Genomic DNA, 15,903 nt, shown 5'->3' on the forward strand with positions numbered 1-15,903 from the left:
CGTATCAGAGAACCCTACTGTAGAGGTTTCAAGCTCCTATCTACAAAAATGTGGAATTTTACCTTTTTTGCCAGAAGAAAGATAACGGATGCGTGTTTATTTGTTTGTTTGTTTTGTTTTTTTTTCCCAGGGGTGATCGTATCGACCCAGTGGTCCTAGAATATCGTAGGAGGGCTCATTGGAACGGAAATTAAAAGTTATAGTGCCCTTTTTAAGTTACAAAAAAAAATGGAGGGCAACTAGGCCCCCTCCCACGCTTATTTTTTTCCCAAAGTCACCCGATCAAAATTTTGAGATAGCCATTTTGTTCAGCATGGTCGAAAATATGAAAAATATGTCTTTTAGGATGACTTAAGCCCCCGATGTTCCCAGAGGGTTGGATAAAAGAAATCAACTTTACCCAATGTAAACATATTGTTTGGTTTATGGGTATGTATAAAGAATTTTTATTGTTTTTTTTTTTCTAGTTGTGGTTGGTTGGGGTGGGTCGGTGGTTATGTTGGAGGATCTGTTCAAGAAGGAAGTTTTCATGGGGGAAGGGAAATTGCCATGAAGGGGGCGCCGGACTTGCCAGCATTATTTATTGGTTATTGGGAAGTATACAACCATTTTCAGGAAGGATTTTTTCTGGAGGGGGGGGCTAGAGGAGGGGGTTACTCTGGATAATATTTCCGTGGAGGATGTTTCTTTGGGGTAAGGGACATTTCTATGAAGGGGGCGCCGGATTTCCAAGCATTATTTAAGAAACATTCAGAAATTAAATAAAAAAAAATAAGTTTTTTCAACTGAAATGTAAGAAGGAATATTAGAACTTAAAACGAACAGAAATTATAACGTATATGAGGGGGTTCTTCCCCAAGTCAATGCCTCGCTCTTTACGCTACAGTTTTTTTTAGTGCTTTCAAAAGAGCTAGCTATTCTAATTAAACGGTCTTTGTGATTCAGGGGTTTGTGAATTAAAGTTTTTTTTAACTTTTAACGTAAAGAGCGTGGTATTGACTAAGGGGATAACCCCCTCATATAAGTAATAACATATACGTAATAAAAAAAACAATAAAAAAAACAAGCGATACGGCTCAATAGTAATCGAAACTTTTAAAAACAAAATTTTGATGTCAATAAATGTATCAAAAGAATGTGTTTATAATGCTAATCCTAAATATATAAATTTTATTAAGTTTAGTATTACTCATCAAAGGCTACGAGCCTGAGAAAATTTACTCGATTTTTTAAAGAGGGGGGAAACATCCCCTACAAGGGAAAGAATTTTAATGAAAATCACACCGTCAGATTCAGCGTATCAGAAAACACTATTATATAGGTTTCAAGCTCATATCTGCAAAAATCTGCAACTTTGTATTTTTTGCCAGAAGAAAAATATACGAATATAGAAGTTAGTTACGTAAGTTAATTTGTAAAGACATCCATTTAGCAAAAGAAAAGTAAAATTTTTATGCAAATAAGAGCTGCATTAACTAAAAAACGATCAGAAATTAAATAAAAAAACAAGTTTTTTAAACTGAAAGTAAGGAGCGACATTAAAACTTAAAACGAACAGAAATTATTCCGTATATGAAAGGGGCTCTCCCCTCCTCAACGCCTCGCTCTTTACGCTAAAGTTTGACTCTGTCTCACAACTTTATTTTTTAAAACAATAAAAAACTTTAGCGTAAAGAGCGAGGCGTTGAGGAGGGGACAGCCCCTTTCATATACGGAATAATTTCTGTTCGTTTTAAGTTTTAATGTCGCTCCTTACTTTCAGTTTAAAAAACTTGTTTTTTTTTATTTAATGTCAAATAAGGTCAAGTAAGCTTCTGAAGGATGGGCGCTCCGAGACACGGAGGAAGATTTGCTAGGTGTTTTTCAGAGAAATTGCATATAGATTGTTTTGGGTACCCAACTGACTGACCGTATTTCAAACAGTAGGCTGCAAGAAAATTGTGGTTCAGTCCCGCTTTTTACGGCTAGGGGCTTTAGATGGTTAAGGCAAGTTCTGTGGAGGAAGGGTGACAGATTTCCAAAGATTGTCCTTCCCCCCCCCCCCCGTCTAGGCCTAAACAACAAGCAGACCGTCCAGGTTTGGAGTGGGAGAATGTCGCAAAGAAAGATTTAGGGGAAATGAGAACTTCCTGAGAGGGTGTAAAGACGGAGGCTTTGAATAGAATGGGATGGAGGAGTGTGCGTAGATGTGTTGGCCTTAGGTGGCTTGCTGCTGCCGTGAGTTTTTATTAGTAGTGGCATGTAAAAATTACATAATATTAGGTTCTAAATATTCAATTCCATTTAGTTTCTTGGCAATCATGTAAATTTAAATACATTATAAAAATCCCCAGAAACAAACATAATTCTAAATACAATATATACTCTGAATAAATATAATATATACTCCAAGCATATTAAATTGATGATTTCACGTGGTAAGGCAGCTGCTTGCGCTCTACTTCGACAAAAACATATCATGGGAATCAAAAATATGAAGATGCACAAGAACCTTTTTATGACTAAAGTCCTACCTGTTGCCCATTATGGATTCGAGTTGTGGGGGACTACTAAGGTAAAACAACTGAAATCTCTGCAGTTTATGTATTTTAAAAGAGTTATAGGCCTCCAAAATAATTTTAGTAGTTTGGTCCTAAAGGGTGATTTGGGTTTGCAGGATCTACATCTTATGAGGAGTGCACAAATGATTGAGTTTCGGTTACAGGTTACGTGCTTGCCTGATAATCGCCTGAGAAAAGTGGCCTACACAGAGTTGTTGACTTATAGCAAAAAGGCGGCATGGCCCAAACAAGTTAAAGTCCTGTTGGATAATTCTGGTTTATAATGGGCATGAAATGAGGGGCAGGGTCCTCTAGTTAAACCTGAAGATTTCCTCGGTAAGTTTGTATCGCGCCTTCGGGACCAGGAGATTCAGGTTTGGCTAACGGGTCTGGAAAAGTCTAGTAGTCGCAATTTTTATAGATAGATTAAAGATGTGTATGGGGAGGAGTTTTATTTGAAGCTGAACCTACCGTGGAGAACCCTTAAGTATTGGTTGCAGGCACGGGCAAATTGCATACCACTGCGTAAAGGCTACTGGGAGTCTTATGATGAGGATGGCTCGGGAAGTAGGCGTGCCTGCCCCCTCTGTAGGGAGTTTGAAGATGGGATAGACCATTTTCTGAGTAGATGCCAAAGTTTGGTGAATTTTAGGGATAATTTTTTCCATGGGGATGTACCGCTGCTCCCGGATGTTTTGGGGACTACTTCGAGGGACCTAATTATTGCGTTAGGTTGTTTTATAGAGAATAGTCTGATGGTGCGGGCGGAAAGAAGCTGTAGTCTAAATTTGTTGAATGTTATTGTTCTTTCCTTATTGTTTTTTTATTTATTTGTTTTTGTGTATATGGCCACTGGTTTTTAAATACACGCATGTATGCATAATCTAAATACACTATATATTTTTAAGCTCCGTCAATCTGATACTGTTCCTTTAGTCAATCTGTAATCACCTGACTTTCCTTAACTAATTTATCTGTAGCTAACAGATATGTAGAAGATAACGAACATTTTGAATTTGTATATAATGTAATTTCAACTCCTTTGGGGATGTGAAGATTTTTTTTCTTCGGTTAAACACTTTTTGATTTTAGTAATTCAAAAATAAGAACCTGCTTCCACTTTCCAAGTGCCCAAGAATGGATTCCAATTCCCTCACAGCATTTGGCCTCTTGGAAAATATTTGTCGGCCCGTTTCTTCCGAAAGAGTTATGACAGTTCTTGATGCTACTTCATCTGCAAAATCATTAGCCGATTCAGTTCTCTCATCAGAATCAGCTCCCGGACTACTTGTAGAAGATCCATTACGATTCGGCCTAAATAAACAATAATCATTAAAATTTCTTTTAACATTAAAAAAAAGTCAATAAATTCAATCCATTTCACTTTCAGATGCTAATCTCATCAAAGAAGCAGTCTTTCATTCCAAAACAGGTGATGTCCTTCACTTTTAACCAAATATGGCAGCAGAGACATTACGCATTTTGCAGGACACATGTTGGTGAATTGGTTTTCTAGATGAACCCTCCAGAAAAATGCTACTTTCACAGAGTTTTGCATACCGAAAGCTATGCTTAGATCAAAAAGCACTAAAAGTACTTGGGTTCTACCCCCCCCCCCCCCAGCAACTCTGTTCTGAACCTTTGTGCTTTTGTCAAAATTAGTGCATAAAGTATACGTTAAGCTAACGAAAAGAGGGGAAACCCCGACCTGGAGTATCAAAGCGACTTTTAAAAATCGTAACATCGGAAAATTGTTCAACCCTCTCGGACAAATTGTTCAAGCTAGAGCCGTAAATGCTTAAACTTTAAAAATACACGTTTCTCTGAATAATAAATATTGAAATAACGCGATAAAAAGTTTTACATTCATTTATTTTTTTCTGTAAAAATTGAAATCGTAAAAATATTGTAATGCAGCACAAGTGGTACATGAGCCAAAGTTTGAGAACTCAAAGGATAAAATTTCTGCAAAATTTCAGTGCCTTCGAAAAGTCAGAAAAACTGCTCGAGGCACCGTAAGTTGAATTGAGGCTTCCTGCTTTATCTTCACTCTTTATTGGCAACTTAGTAAAACAATTCTAGGGCATATGGCTATCGCTGTTAATGTCAGCCACAAAAACGAAACAAAAACACTCACAAATTACATGAAAATACACGAGATTATTGGAAGATCGTAAAAATTTGGGATTTCAGGTAGATGGCCCAACCGACAGGTGCCCTCCATACATAGAGGCCTGGCTCACCATCCTACAGGTGCCCCACATACACAGAAGCCTGGGTCACCAACCTACAGGTATCCCCCATACAAAGAGGCCTGGTTCACCAACCTACAGGTGCCCCCCATACAAAGAGTCCTGGTTCACCAGCCTACAGGTACCCCCATACACAGAGGCCTGGTTCACGAACCTACGGGTGCCCCCCATACACAGAGGTCTGTTCAAATACAATAAACCCTGTTGGGAAATAATGTAAAAGTACTGAAAAAGAAAAATTGACCTTTGAATCAAATAGAAATCCAAAGATAATTTTTTTTTTTTTTCACCTATGATAATTACAAAGACCCTGTAGTATATAAAGAGAAATTTATTACTCGATAAAAGTACAAACAAAAAGAATATACAATAAAGAGAAAAAGAAAATTAATAAATACACACAGCAAATCTAAGTAAAGACACCAAACGGGACTCTAAAGAGTCAAAATGTTCAGGGATGGACTCTTTTTTTATACAATAAAAGAATAAACTATCCAAAATATCCCTTTTTACATTCTTTTTTATAGTAGAATAATAACAAATTTCATTACAATGAAATCAATTTTTAGCAAAACGAGATACTTATAATGTCTGAAATATCGCACTCACAGGGTTTTATTAATTAGGGAGGATATTTTGAGGATCAGATAAATTTAGAAAGTTCTGAAAATGCGTCATATAATTTCGCTTGCTCATAGGGATTTAACAATCCCTATTGGCAACTTTTGCAAAACTAGCTTTTGATTTGTCATTTATATTTTGTGGTAAATTAACTTAAAAAAAAAAATTTCCAAAACATAAGTTTTTTTTAGAAAAAGTGAAGAACTCCATTAAACCAAAAATGATCAAAAATAGAATCAAATAATCTACCAAGCATACAACTACCACAAATAAGTATCAACAAATAAATGAAACCCAAAACAAACAGAAACTAAAATATATAAGAGAGTCAAACTCAAAACGATCAAAAACTAATATGAGTAGGGTTCTAAACCCCATGCTTCCTAAAAGCCAGAATATAATTTGTACTTCACTGAAAAAAATTTTTAATGAATTTACTAAAAAAAAATCTGCATTGTCAGTTTAATAAAAATGCTGATATTTATTCCTTAAAATCTTAATTAATTTTTGATTTCTTAAAGTTATAAAAGTGAAAACATTTAAAATGATTTTTTTCAGTAAAGTACAAATTATATTCTGGCTTTCAGAAGGCGTGGGGTTTAGAATTTTTTTTTTTTTTTTTTTTTTTTTTTTTTTTTTTGCCTAAATACAAGAGATTATAATCTTGTTATATATATTACATGTGCTCAGGATAAGGTAACGATTTTAATACGCTGTTTTCTAAGTACATCCTGTTTTGTCTCACGGCTTGGGATCAAGTTGAAACATTCAGGAAATTTTTTGTCTTTTTTGGTGAAGGGAGATAACTTCAGGGGACTTGTAATTTTGGGGGAGGGAGGTGAGCTATTTTTCATTCAAAAGACCTCACAAAAATAGTATATACTATCTTTTTTTCTATCCTGTCGTCCCAAATAGGCTTTTTGGTTATTTATGCTATTAAACCGCGTAGTTAAAAAGTTCAACTACGAAGAATCATCAAACGTAAATTTTAGCATATTAAATTATATTTCTCGCCAAAGAATTGTCACTATAAACAAGTGAATTGCTACTTATTCTTTTTATTTTATTTCCAAGAAATATTTCTGAGATAAATAGAAATTATGTTATTAAGCTTTGCTTATTATTGTAGTTAAAAAAGAACAAGAATATAAAAAGAAAAAAAAACTTACGAATCATTGGGTTCTGATCCATCTGACGATGCACCGAACTGAAGATGTCTTGGATAGGGGTTGGACTTTCCTGCAAACTTCAGTTTAATTTTCTGCAAAAATGTCTTGGTGCGCTCCTTCCTCGAAGCCTGAACAGACAATGAAATGAACAAATGAATGAAATGAACAGATAACGAAATTAAACAGTTTTGTTTTATTTTTTGTCTTTCTTGAAAAGTTAGTTGATTTCCTGATTTATTTCCTCAAAATTATTCATTAAAACGTTATGTGATTTTTATTGCCACCTAAAACCAGTACAATTTCGACTTTTATGGCCTAGGTAGCCAGTGTGATTTTTATAATTATAGCCACCTATTGCCAGTACATTTTATATATTTTCTACTTATTGCAATAGTTGCAGTTTTTTGTAATAAGTTGTTTCAATCTAATGATTTGATACAAAAGGGCGTTTATTTCCATGATCGAGTGTTTAAGTTGCCACGATCAAAAGTCCAGTCATCACCCAATCCTTATAACCGATGAATAAATTATAAATTCTATTAATTTATTTGTAATTAAAAAAGCATTTAAAATAAAAATTTGCCACTTATAAAGAATTTTGTGCGCAAAACGAATATATTCGCCATAATTAAATTCTCTAAATGTAAAAGGTTTCTGGGAAGTAATGACGATAGATATTGTGTCGTTTTCCGTTTTGTTGATCTTTATGCCTATGGAGACATAAAGCTGAGCTGGTTGGGAGAGTGAAACATTCAACCCAGCTGTGTCCAAGATGTAGTGCAGTCCCTTGATATATCTTGTACAAGTGAGATGACAGAGAACTGGAAAGATATCAGTCAACTATGTTAAAATGAAAATAAACACAAAATTTTGAAGAAATCTGCATGACAGTGTTCTTGCATACACAGGGCTAATTAAACATGCATGGCAAAAACACGATTCAGCCCCTTTCTTCGGCATAACCAACCAGCGTTAGAATAGTACAAAAGTAACTCAAAATTATATCTCATTTCTTTATACAGCTCCCTAAAGATGTGATTCTCCAGAGCATTTTTTTCGGAAATAGTTCATACATTTCACTATGATTTTTAATACTTTTTCCAGTTTTAGAGGCAAAGTTTTGGTTACCAATGCATGCTGTTGCAAAGTGCTTAAAAATGATTTATGGTGCATCGCCTTTCAGTAGCGCAGTAAAGCCAGATTTTCTTCCCAGCATAGCTGGAGCTCCCCCGTACAAACTGCATAAACCATTTCCCACGAAATATTGCCGTCTTTTCAGAAGTCATCCACAAGTTTCTTAACATCGGCTGCATTAGTTGTTGTTGCAAGAGGCTTACAGCAAAAAAAATTCCTTTATCAAGTCGTTTTTCGCATAGCGCACGAATATTACTACGAGCTGCCCTATTTTTGTATGGTCTGTTGACAGTTTTGACGGATCTTGACAGTTTTTAAATTTAGCTATTAAATCTAAGTTTTAATTAATGTGTCTAAGTTTTAATTAATATTGGCTGGATGGTTTCAAAAAAGGGATCCAAAGATTATGGGACAATAAGAAAGATAGCAAGATATATAAAATATGTAATCACACAGAGGGAGATTGTTTTTTGTAAGGGGGAGGGGGGCGAGTGCTGAAAATATTGTTGTATGTGTGTTTTTTTTGCAATTTTTTGTGGCCATGGCCCTTGCTGCTTTAGAGCATCAAATATCTATCTATTTATGTAAGTACAAAGTTAAAAAAAAAAACAAGTTTTTTCAACTGAAAGTAAGGAGCAACATTAAAACTTAAAACGTCAGAAATTAATACGTATATGAGGGGGTTCGCCTCCTAATAAATACTTCGCTCTTTACGCTAAAGTTCAAATTTTGTTCGAATCACAAATCACTGAATCATAAAGGCCGTTTAATTAGAATAGATAGCTCTTTTGAAAGTACTAAAAAAAAAATTTAGCGTAAAGAGCGAGGTATTGACTAGGGGGCGAACCTCTTCATATATGGAATAATTTCTGTTCGTTTTTAATTTTAACGTTGCTCCTTACTTTCAATTGAAAAAAAAATTTTTTTTTTCTTTATTTAATTTCTGATCGTTTTTTAAATAATGCTGGGAAATCCGGCGCCCCCTTCATAGAAATGTCAGTTCCCCCATGAAAACATCCTCCGTTGAAAGCTACTCCCACGTAACCAGGAACCAAAAAAAATCACTACCAAGTATCTTATTTTCTCCTTACGTGTCAATAGTCCTTAACTCAGTTTGAAATTAGGGTATGCAAATCGGTTAAACCTTTTCTTGAAAAAAGAACTTGTCTCCTTGCTGCCAGGCAAAGAAAACGGCAGTTATAATGTGTACTGATGAGGTTGGTAAAAATCAGCTCCCACTGACTTTCTTTTCCTTATATATTCAACACCTGCTCTAGAAAGAAATCCGTTCTCGGTTGAACATTAGATTGTGCTAAATGGGAATCATTAGTATCTTTTATAATTCTGCTTTTTATCATTTTCACATTATTTCCGGTTTTTCACAGTGTAAAGAAGTGCAACTAAAAACTGTTATCATCATAAAGATCAACTAGAGGAAAAAAGAGAAAAATCAAAAAAATCGACTGAATAAAGTACAGGACAAAGTCTCTGAAATTCCAAAGACTTTACAGGACAAAGACTCTAAGTTCCACAAAGTTTAAACTTTAAGGAAAGTCACCAAAATAAAGGAAATTACCAAAATGGAGTGAAAAATTAAAATTTGTCATTTATATACCTCTTTGTGTAGCTATGACTATGCTGAAAATTACGTTTCTGACATCAGGAACTGATGTTTGACTCTAGGGACTCTAGGGGATTACGGTATAGACAGCCATGGCTGACGACTAGGGGTTTCACATTGAATTTTTAGCTTGAATATTACAGATTCCCAATTCGGCAAACATTTCACCATATGACCATAACACCCATAATGCCCTGTCTACAGAAATATTTCTAAAAAATAGGCGTCTAAAAATATTATAAGGTATGAGAAATTAAAGAATTTACTTTGACCATATTTTGGCCATTTTGACCATAAAAACATTTGACTTTATGACCATAATACCATGTTTTCGTAAATTCTTATAAAAAAAAGACCACTAAAGAAAATTAAAATCCATGCGAAATAAAAAAGTTATTTTGACCGTTTGATCACATCTTGGCCATTCTGACCACATATTTGACCACATTACCGTAATCCCATAATGCCCTATTTGTGGAAACCCTTATAAAAAGGGCGCTATAGAAATTAAAAACGAGAAATTATAGAACTTATTCTGACCACGTTTTGTACATAATCATATGATCATAATACCCATAATGCCATGTTTTTGTAAACCCTTATTAAAAATAAGAGGCTAAAGAAATTAAAAGGCATGAGAAATTTATGAAAGTAAAAGACAATGAATTATGAGAGAAGAAGCCACATTTTGTTGTTTTTTTTTGTATGTCATTTCGGCTGAAATTTCGGGATGTAAGGGAAATTTGCTGACCAGACTAAGCCTAATTATAGATTTTGAATAGTAAAAAGAACATGGGACGTTACCAGTCTACAATGCTCCTGCATTGGATGCTGAGTTTTGTGATTACTAGCGACACGACCAGCCCAAAAACAGGACTGACAAGATTCATATCTCATGCATCGTAAACACTCGTATCTTAGACCGATAATCGGCGCAGTGCCACATGCGCTGCATTGTCCTCCATGCGAAACTAAAAGCAAGCATAATATAAATTTTACTGATTAGCATATCGAAATCAAAATGCACAAAGTAGGCGTAAACCGTTTCTAATTACTCTAATTTATAGATAAGGTGGACAAAATTGACACAAATAGATAGAGGGATGAAAATCATCATTTATACAAGTGAAAACTACGTTTGAATTCGATACATTTTGTTGCCCTTAGCAACATGATTACTAACAATACAGCCAGCCGAAGTAATGACTTCTACGATTCCTTTATCATGCATTGTAAATTAACATATCTTAAAACTAATTATTGGCGCAGTGCCACATGCGCTGATTGCTCCCCATGAGAAATTGAAAACAAACAAAATACATATATTATTAATGATAATAATATCTAAATCAAAGTAAAACAGAACCATGAGAAAGTTCTCATTATTTTTTTCTACATAATAATTTGAATAGTTTAAATTCAAACTATCAAATTTAATTTAAACTGTCAAGCTGTCAAAAATCAAATTTAAAACTTAAATTAAACATAAACCTAAATTAATTTTAAATAAACTAACCTACAAACTACCAAGATCCTGCACATAAAAATCGAAACTGAATGGTTGAACAGACGTAGCACAACATAACTTCAATTCCAACACATTATGTTTCTTATACCGACAGCATTGTTTGACATTTATAGGGTGCTTTTTTCAATTAGTCCTAGAAATATTTAGAGTATTTAGCCCTTGGGCATTTAGTCCTAGAGCATATATATTTAGTTACTTTTTCAAGTCCTTTCAGTAGTTATTTTGTATGCAAACTTTTTGTTTTTCGTTAGTGATTGTTACCATCAGCTTGTGACAAAATAAACAAAATTTCTCCTTTTTAAATTTTATTTTATTCTTTTCCCTAAAAATTAACTAAGTCAAATTATAGTAAATGTTAACTTATTAAGTAAGTAAGCTGTAAGTAAGCATAGTTAAAATAACTAAATTAATAAACAGATTACCTTTGTAAGCAGCTATTTTCAGTTTTTTCACTGCTATTAATTTAAAAACGTTTAAAACTACAACAGCTGATTCAAGGTCCCTGTGTATGAGTAAATAAAAAAAAAACAAGCTATCAACTGAAAATAAGGAGCAATATTAAAGCTTAAAATGAGCAGAAATTATGCCGTAAAGAATTGGGACAAAATTCAAACTTTTGAGAGGATAGAAACTTGAATTAGTGCAAATAAATTATATGTCAATATGTCAAAAACCAATTTCATGATTTTCTCTCGTACTGACCAGTCATTACCTGAACTTAGTAGACTACCCATTGATGAATCTACTTATTTAGAGCATGTATCTACTATGAGATATTTAGGTGTGCTATTTGATCAGAATACGAGTTGGAAGGAACACATTGCTAAATTGCGGATGAAGTTGGGAAAGAATGTTGGAATATTGCAGCATTTGAAATTTATTCTACCTTTTCATGCAATGAGATCGGTATATTTTGCCCTAGTCCATTCTTATCTGAGTTATTGTCCCCTGACTTTTCTGAATACATTTAAAACTCTTATAGAACCACGTCAAAAGCAGCAAAATAAAGCACTGCATATCCTCAAAACTTTCATCCCCTCCCAATATCCCTACCATCAAAGTTGTCAATTAAAAGTATATATTCTTTCCTTAATATATTACCAGTGGAATTATTATTATCTTTTCATTGATTAATGTTTTGTGTTAAGTACGGTATTTTGCTAAAATTCTACCGAAAAAATGTTATGCATGGATCTATTTAGCCAGTGTGAGCATGATTATGGAACGAGGGGATCTTCTAAGTATTTTGAAATGCACTGAGAGATCGAGGTTCTCACTCAGGCACTGCATAACAATTTTCTGTTGGTACACTGCGGGGGCTATTAAAAACTCTTTAACTAACCCTTTGATCATCATATTTTTTTTTTTTTTTTTTTTTTTAATTCAGTTATGGTCTTCCCGCTGGCTCATTCTCTTGGTAGGGTTTCCCCACGGCTTCACTTCCCTATTTTTGGTGTTTTTGTTTTAGTTTGTTCTCAATTTGGCTGCTGGCTTGGGGTGATGCTTGGTAAGTCATACATTTTTTTTTTTACTTATTTATTTACTAAGTGTGATTGTGTACAAATACAGTTATATATTATGTTTTTGTTGTTTTTTATTTGTTATTGGTTGCCTGATAATACGAGCTAGACTCTCAGCCGGGCATATCCATATTGTAGTTATATTTAGTTTGTAAATAAAAGAACCTGAACCTTTTCAAGAAACTTTTTTTAAACAGGTAAATCTTGAGGGTAAACTTTCTCACCCTTATATAATTTATCTCCCAATGAAGGTTTTGCTACTACTTCTTCTACTGCTAACAACCCACTGCATCCCTAAGCTGCCTGAGGCCAATGCTGCTACACTTGCTCCTCCTATATTCCAATTTATTCAAAGCCTCCCTCTTTACACCCTCTGAGGAATATCCAATCACCCTTAAATTTTTTCTTACATCCTCCTTCAACCCAATTTGGGGAAGACCAACTTTTCGTTCAGCCCTAAACGGTTGGCAAACAAGGACAATCTTGGCCGGTCTGTCATCCTTCATCCGCAGAACGTGTCCTAGCCACCTCCACCTTTCTCATATTTTACCCCTAGAAAGCGAGATTGAACCACATCTTGCATAGGGCTTAATGTTTGAAATATGGTCAGTCCGACAGTTAGAATGCAGAAAAATCATAGGCAGTGCGCTAGCGCTGCCTAAGTAAAGAACGATGTGGCCACACTGTGTTTTTTTTTTTTTTTTTTTTCGACAGGCACTTCGTATCGAAGGAGTTGTCGTAGAAACTTCGAAAAGGGCTCATTCGATTGGAAATTGGGGTGGCTAGTGCCCTTTTTAATAGCTGAAAGTGATTGGAGGGCAACTAAGAGCCCCCCCCAAGCCCATCATTCCCCCAAACACAGCCAATCAAAATTTTGAGATAGCCATTTTGTTCGGCGTAGTTGATTTCCAGATAGAAAATATCTTTTGGAGAGGACATTCTCCCAAAACCCTCGGGGCAAGGGTTTTAAGTTATGCCCTGAGGGCATATAAGAACAATGTTGGCACAATGTACCATATATTATTTTTTTACTTTAGAGCAGGGCACTTCATATGGAAGGGGTCGTCGTAGAGACTTCAAAAGGGGCTCATTCGATTGGAAATCGAGAGTTCTAGTGCCCTTTTTAATAGTCGAAAGTGATTGCAGGGCAACTAGCCCCCCACGCCCATCATTCCCCCAAACACATCCAATCAAAATTTCGAGAGAGCCATTTCCTTCAGCATAGTTGATTTCTATGTAGAAAATGTTTTTGAGGAGAACACTCCCCCACAGCCCTCAGGCCAAGGATTGTAAGTTATGCACGGGGGGTGTATAAGGTTTTTGTAGAAGACGTCGTAGAAACTTCAAAACAGGCTCATTCTATTTGAAATTCAAAGGGCTAGTACCATTTTTAATTGTCGAAAGTGATTAGTGATATTTTTTGTTGTTGTTGTTGTTTAGACCGGAGCACTTCGTATCGAAGGAGTCGTCGTTGGAACTTCGAAAGCGGCTCATTGGATTGAAAATAGAAAGGGCTGATGCCCTTTTTAATAGTCGAAAGTGATTGGAGGGCAACTAATCCCCCTTCCACTCCCACCCTCCTACGCCAACCCTCCCATTTGCCAATTATGTTTAAAAACTAAATATTGCCTTAAGATTAAATCAAAATGCACTGTGATAAAGCTAATTCCAAATAAGGCATCTCAGAAGTATTCCAAGAACGACTGAGGGTATTATGTTCAATCTTTTTGGGCTACTTTTGCTCTTAAAATTTAACCAAATCAAAATAGCGTAAGTGTATTCAAGCTATCAAAGAAAGTAAACAGATTTTTTGGCGAATGCTATCAAGTTTTCTATTTCAGGGCAGATAGCGGAGGTATGAAACTAAATTAAACACTACTATGTGGGGCCTTATCTTAAAAAGTTTGTATATTGCTAAAAATTGATGAAAATTTTTCTCCGTATTATAAATAGCTGGCCAAACTATAAAGTCTTAAAAAAACAAAAAGATTTAAAGTATAATTTTCTTTTTCCCTGAAAAGACTATGTCAATATAAAACGAACAGAAATTAATTAAATAAAACTTTTTCCAAAAAAAAAAGTTTTTCAAAGAAAAGTAAAGAACTCCATTAAACAAAAAATGAACAATAATAAAATCAAATAATCTACCAGGCGTGAAACTACCACAAATCAGCATCGATAAATAAATGAAACCCAAAACGAACAGAAATTATAATAAATAACCGAGTCAAACTCAAAACGAGCAGAAATTAACATAAGTTGGGCGCAAAACCCCTATGCCTTCCCAAGGCCAGAACAAAATTTGCACTTTACTGAAAAAATAGAAATGAATGTGCATTGTCAGTTTAATCTACATATACTGATGTTTAGTAATCAAAATGTTAATATCATTTGATTTATTAAGGTTATAAAAGTAAAAACATTTATATTTTTTTCAGTAAAATGCAAATTTTGTTCTGGGCTTGGGAAGGCATAGGGGTTTTGCGCCCAACTTATGTTAATTTCTGCTCGTTTTGAGTTTGACTAGGTTATTTATTCTAATTTCTGTTCGTTTTGGGTTTCATTTATTTATCGATGCTGATTTGTGGTAGTTTCACGCTTGGTAGATTATTTGATTTTATTTTTGCCCATTTCTTGTTTAATGGAGTTCTTTACTTTTCTTTGAAATACTTATTTTGTGGAAAAAGTTTTTTCAATTAATTTCTTTTAAAATGACAAAATCTGCATTAGAGACAAAATCTACCGTGTTTCACTATTTATAGTGATTAATCAAAAAACTTTTTGCACAAAATAAATTTTTCAAAAAAAAGTAAAGAACTCCATTAAACTAAAACTGAACAAAAATAGAATCAAATAATCTACCAAGCTTACAACTACCACCAATCAGGATCAATAAACAAATGAAACCCAAAACAAACAGCAATTAAAATAAGTCAAACTAAAAACGAGCAGAAATTAATCTGAGTAGAATTCTAAACCCTATGCTTTCTAACAGCCCGAATAAAATTTGTACTTTACTGAAAAAAAATCAAATGAATTTACAGAACAAAATGTACATTGTCAGTTTAATATATATATGCTGATATTTATTCCTTGAAATCTTAATTAATTTTTGATTTCTTAAAGTTATAAAAGTGAAAACATTTAAAATAAATTTTTTTTCACTAAAGTATGAATTATATTCTGGCTGTTTCATGTTTGAAAATTAATGTTAAGAAGACTAAGTCACTAAGGCTAGGAATAAGTGATGATGAAAAGGTGACGTTGGGTAATGAAAATATTGATCAGGTGGGCAGCTTCCCTCACCTTGGTAGTATTATTAGTACAGATGGTGGGAGCAGTGAAGATGTTAAAAGTAGAATAGCCAAGGCCCAGGGTGTTTTCTCACAGTGAAAAAAACGTTTGGAAGAATATGAATATAAGTCTGCAAACCAAGAAAAGAATATTAGAAGCTACAGTGATGACAGTAGTCAAACATGGCTCTGAAGCATGGGCGCTTCGAAAAGCGGATGAAGATT

The 15,903-nt window shown here is 34.4% G+C and overlaps 1 protein-coding gene across 1 annotated transcript in view; it reads right to left on the reverse strand.

Moving 5' to 3' along the window:
- The window catches only part of LOC148952658 (uncharacterized), a 104,390-nt gene that overhangs the window by 25,594 nt on the left and 62,893 nt on the right, over nt 1-15,903 (reverse strand). The window contains exons 6-8 of the mRNA XM_089087325.1: nt 10,142-10,308; nt 6,583-6,710; nt 3,651-3,854 (exon numbers count right to left, since the gene is read on the reverse strand). Coding sequence (XP_088943451.1) covers nt 3,651-3,854; nt 6,583-6,710; nt 10,142-10,308 — 499 coding nt within the window. The remainder of the gene's footprint in view (nt 1-3,650; nt 3,855-6,582; nt 6,711-10,141; nt 10,309-15,903) is intronic.

The sequence above is a fragment of the Artemia sp. Qi Xiang Cuo genome, chromosome 4, assembly GCF_049724085.1.
Source record: "Artemia sp. Qi Xiang Cuo chromosome 4, ASM4972408v1, whole genome shotgun sequence".
In the NCBI taxonomy this organism is placed as follows: Eukaryota; Metazoa; Arthropoda; class Branchiopoda; order Anostraca; family Artemiidae; genus Artemia; species Artemia sp. Qi Xiang Cuo.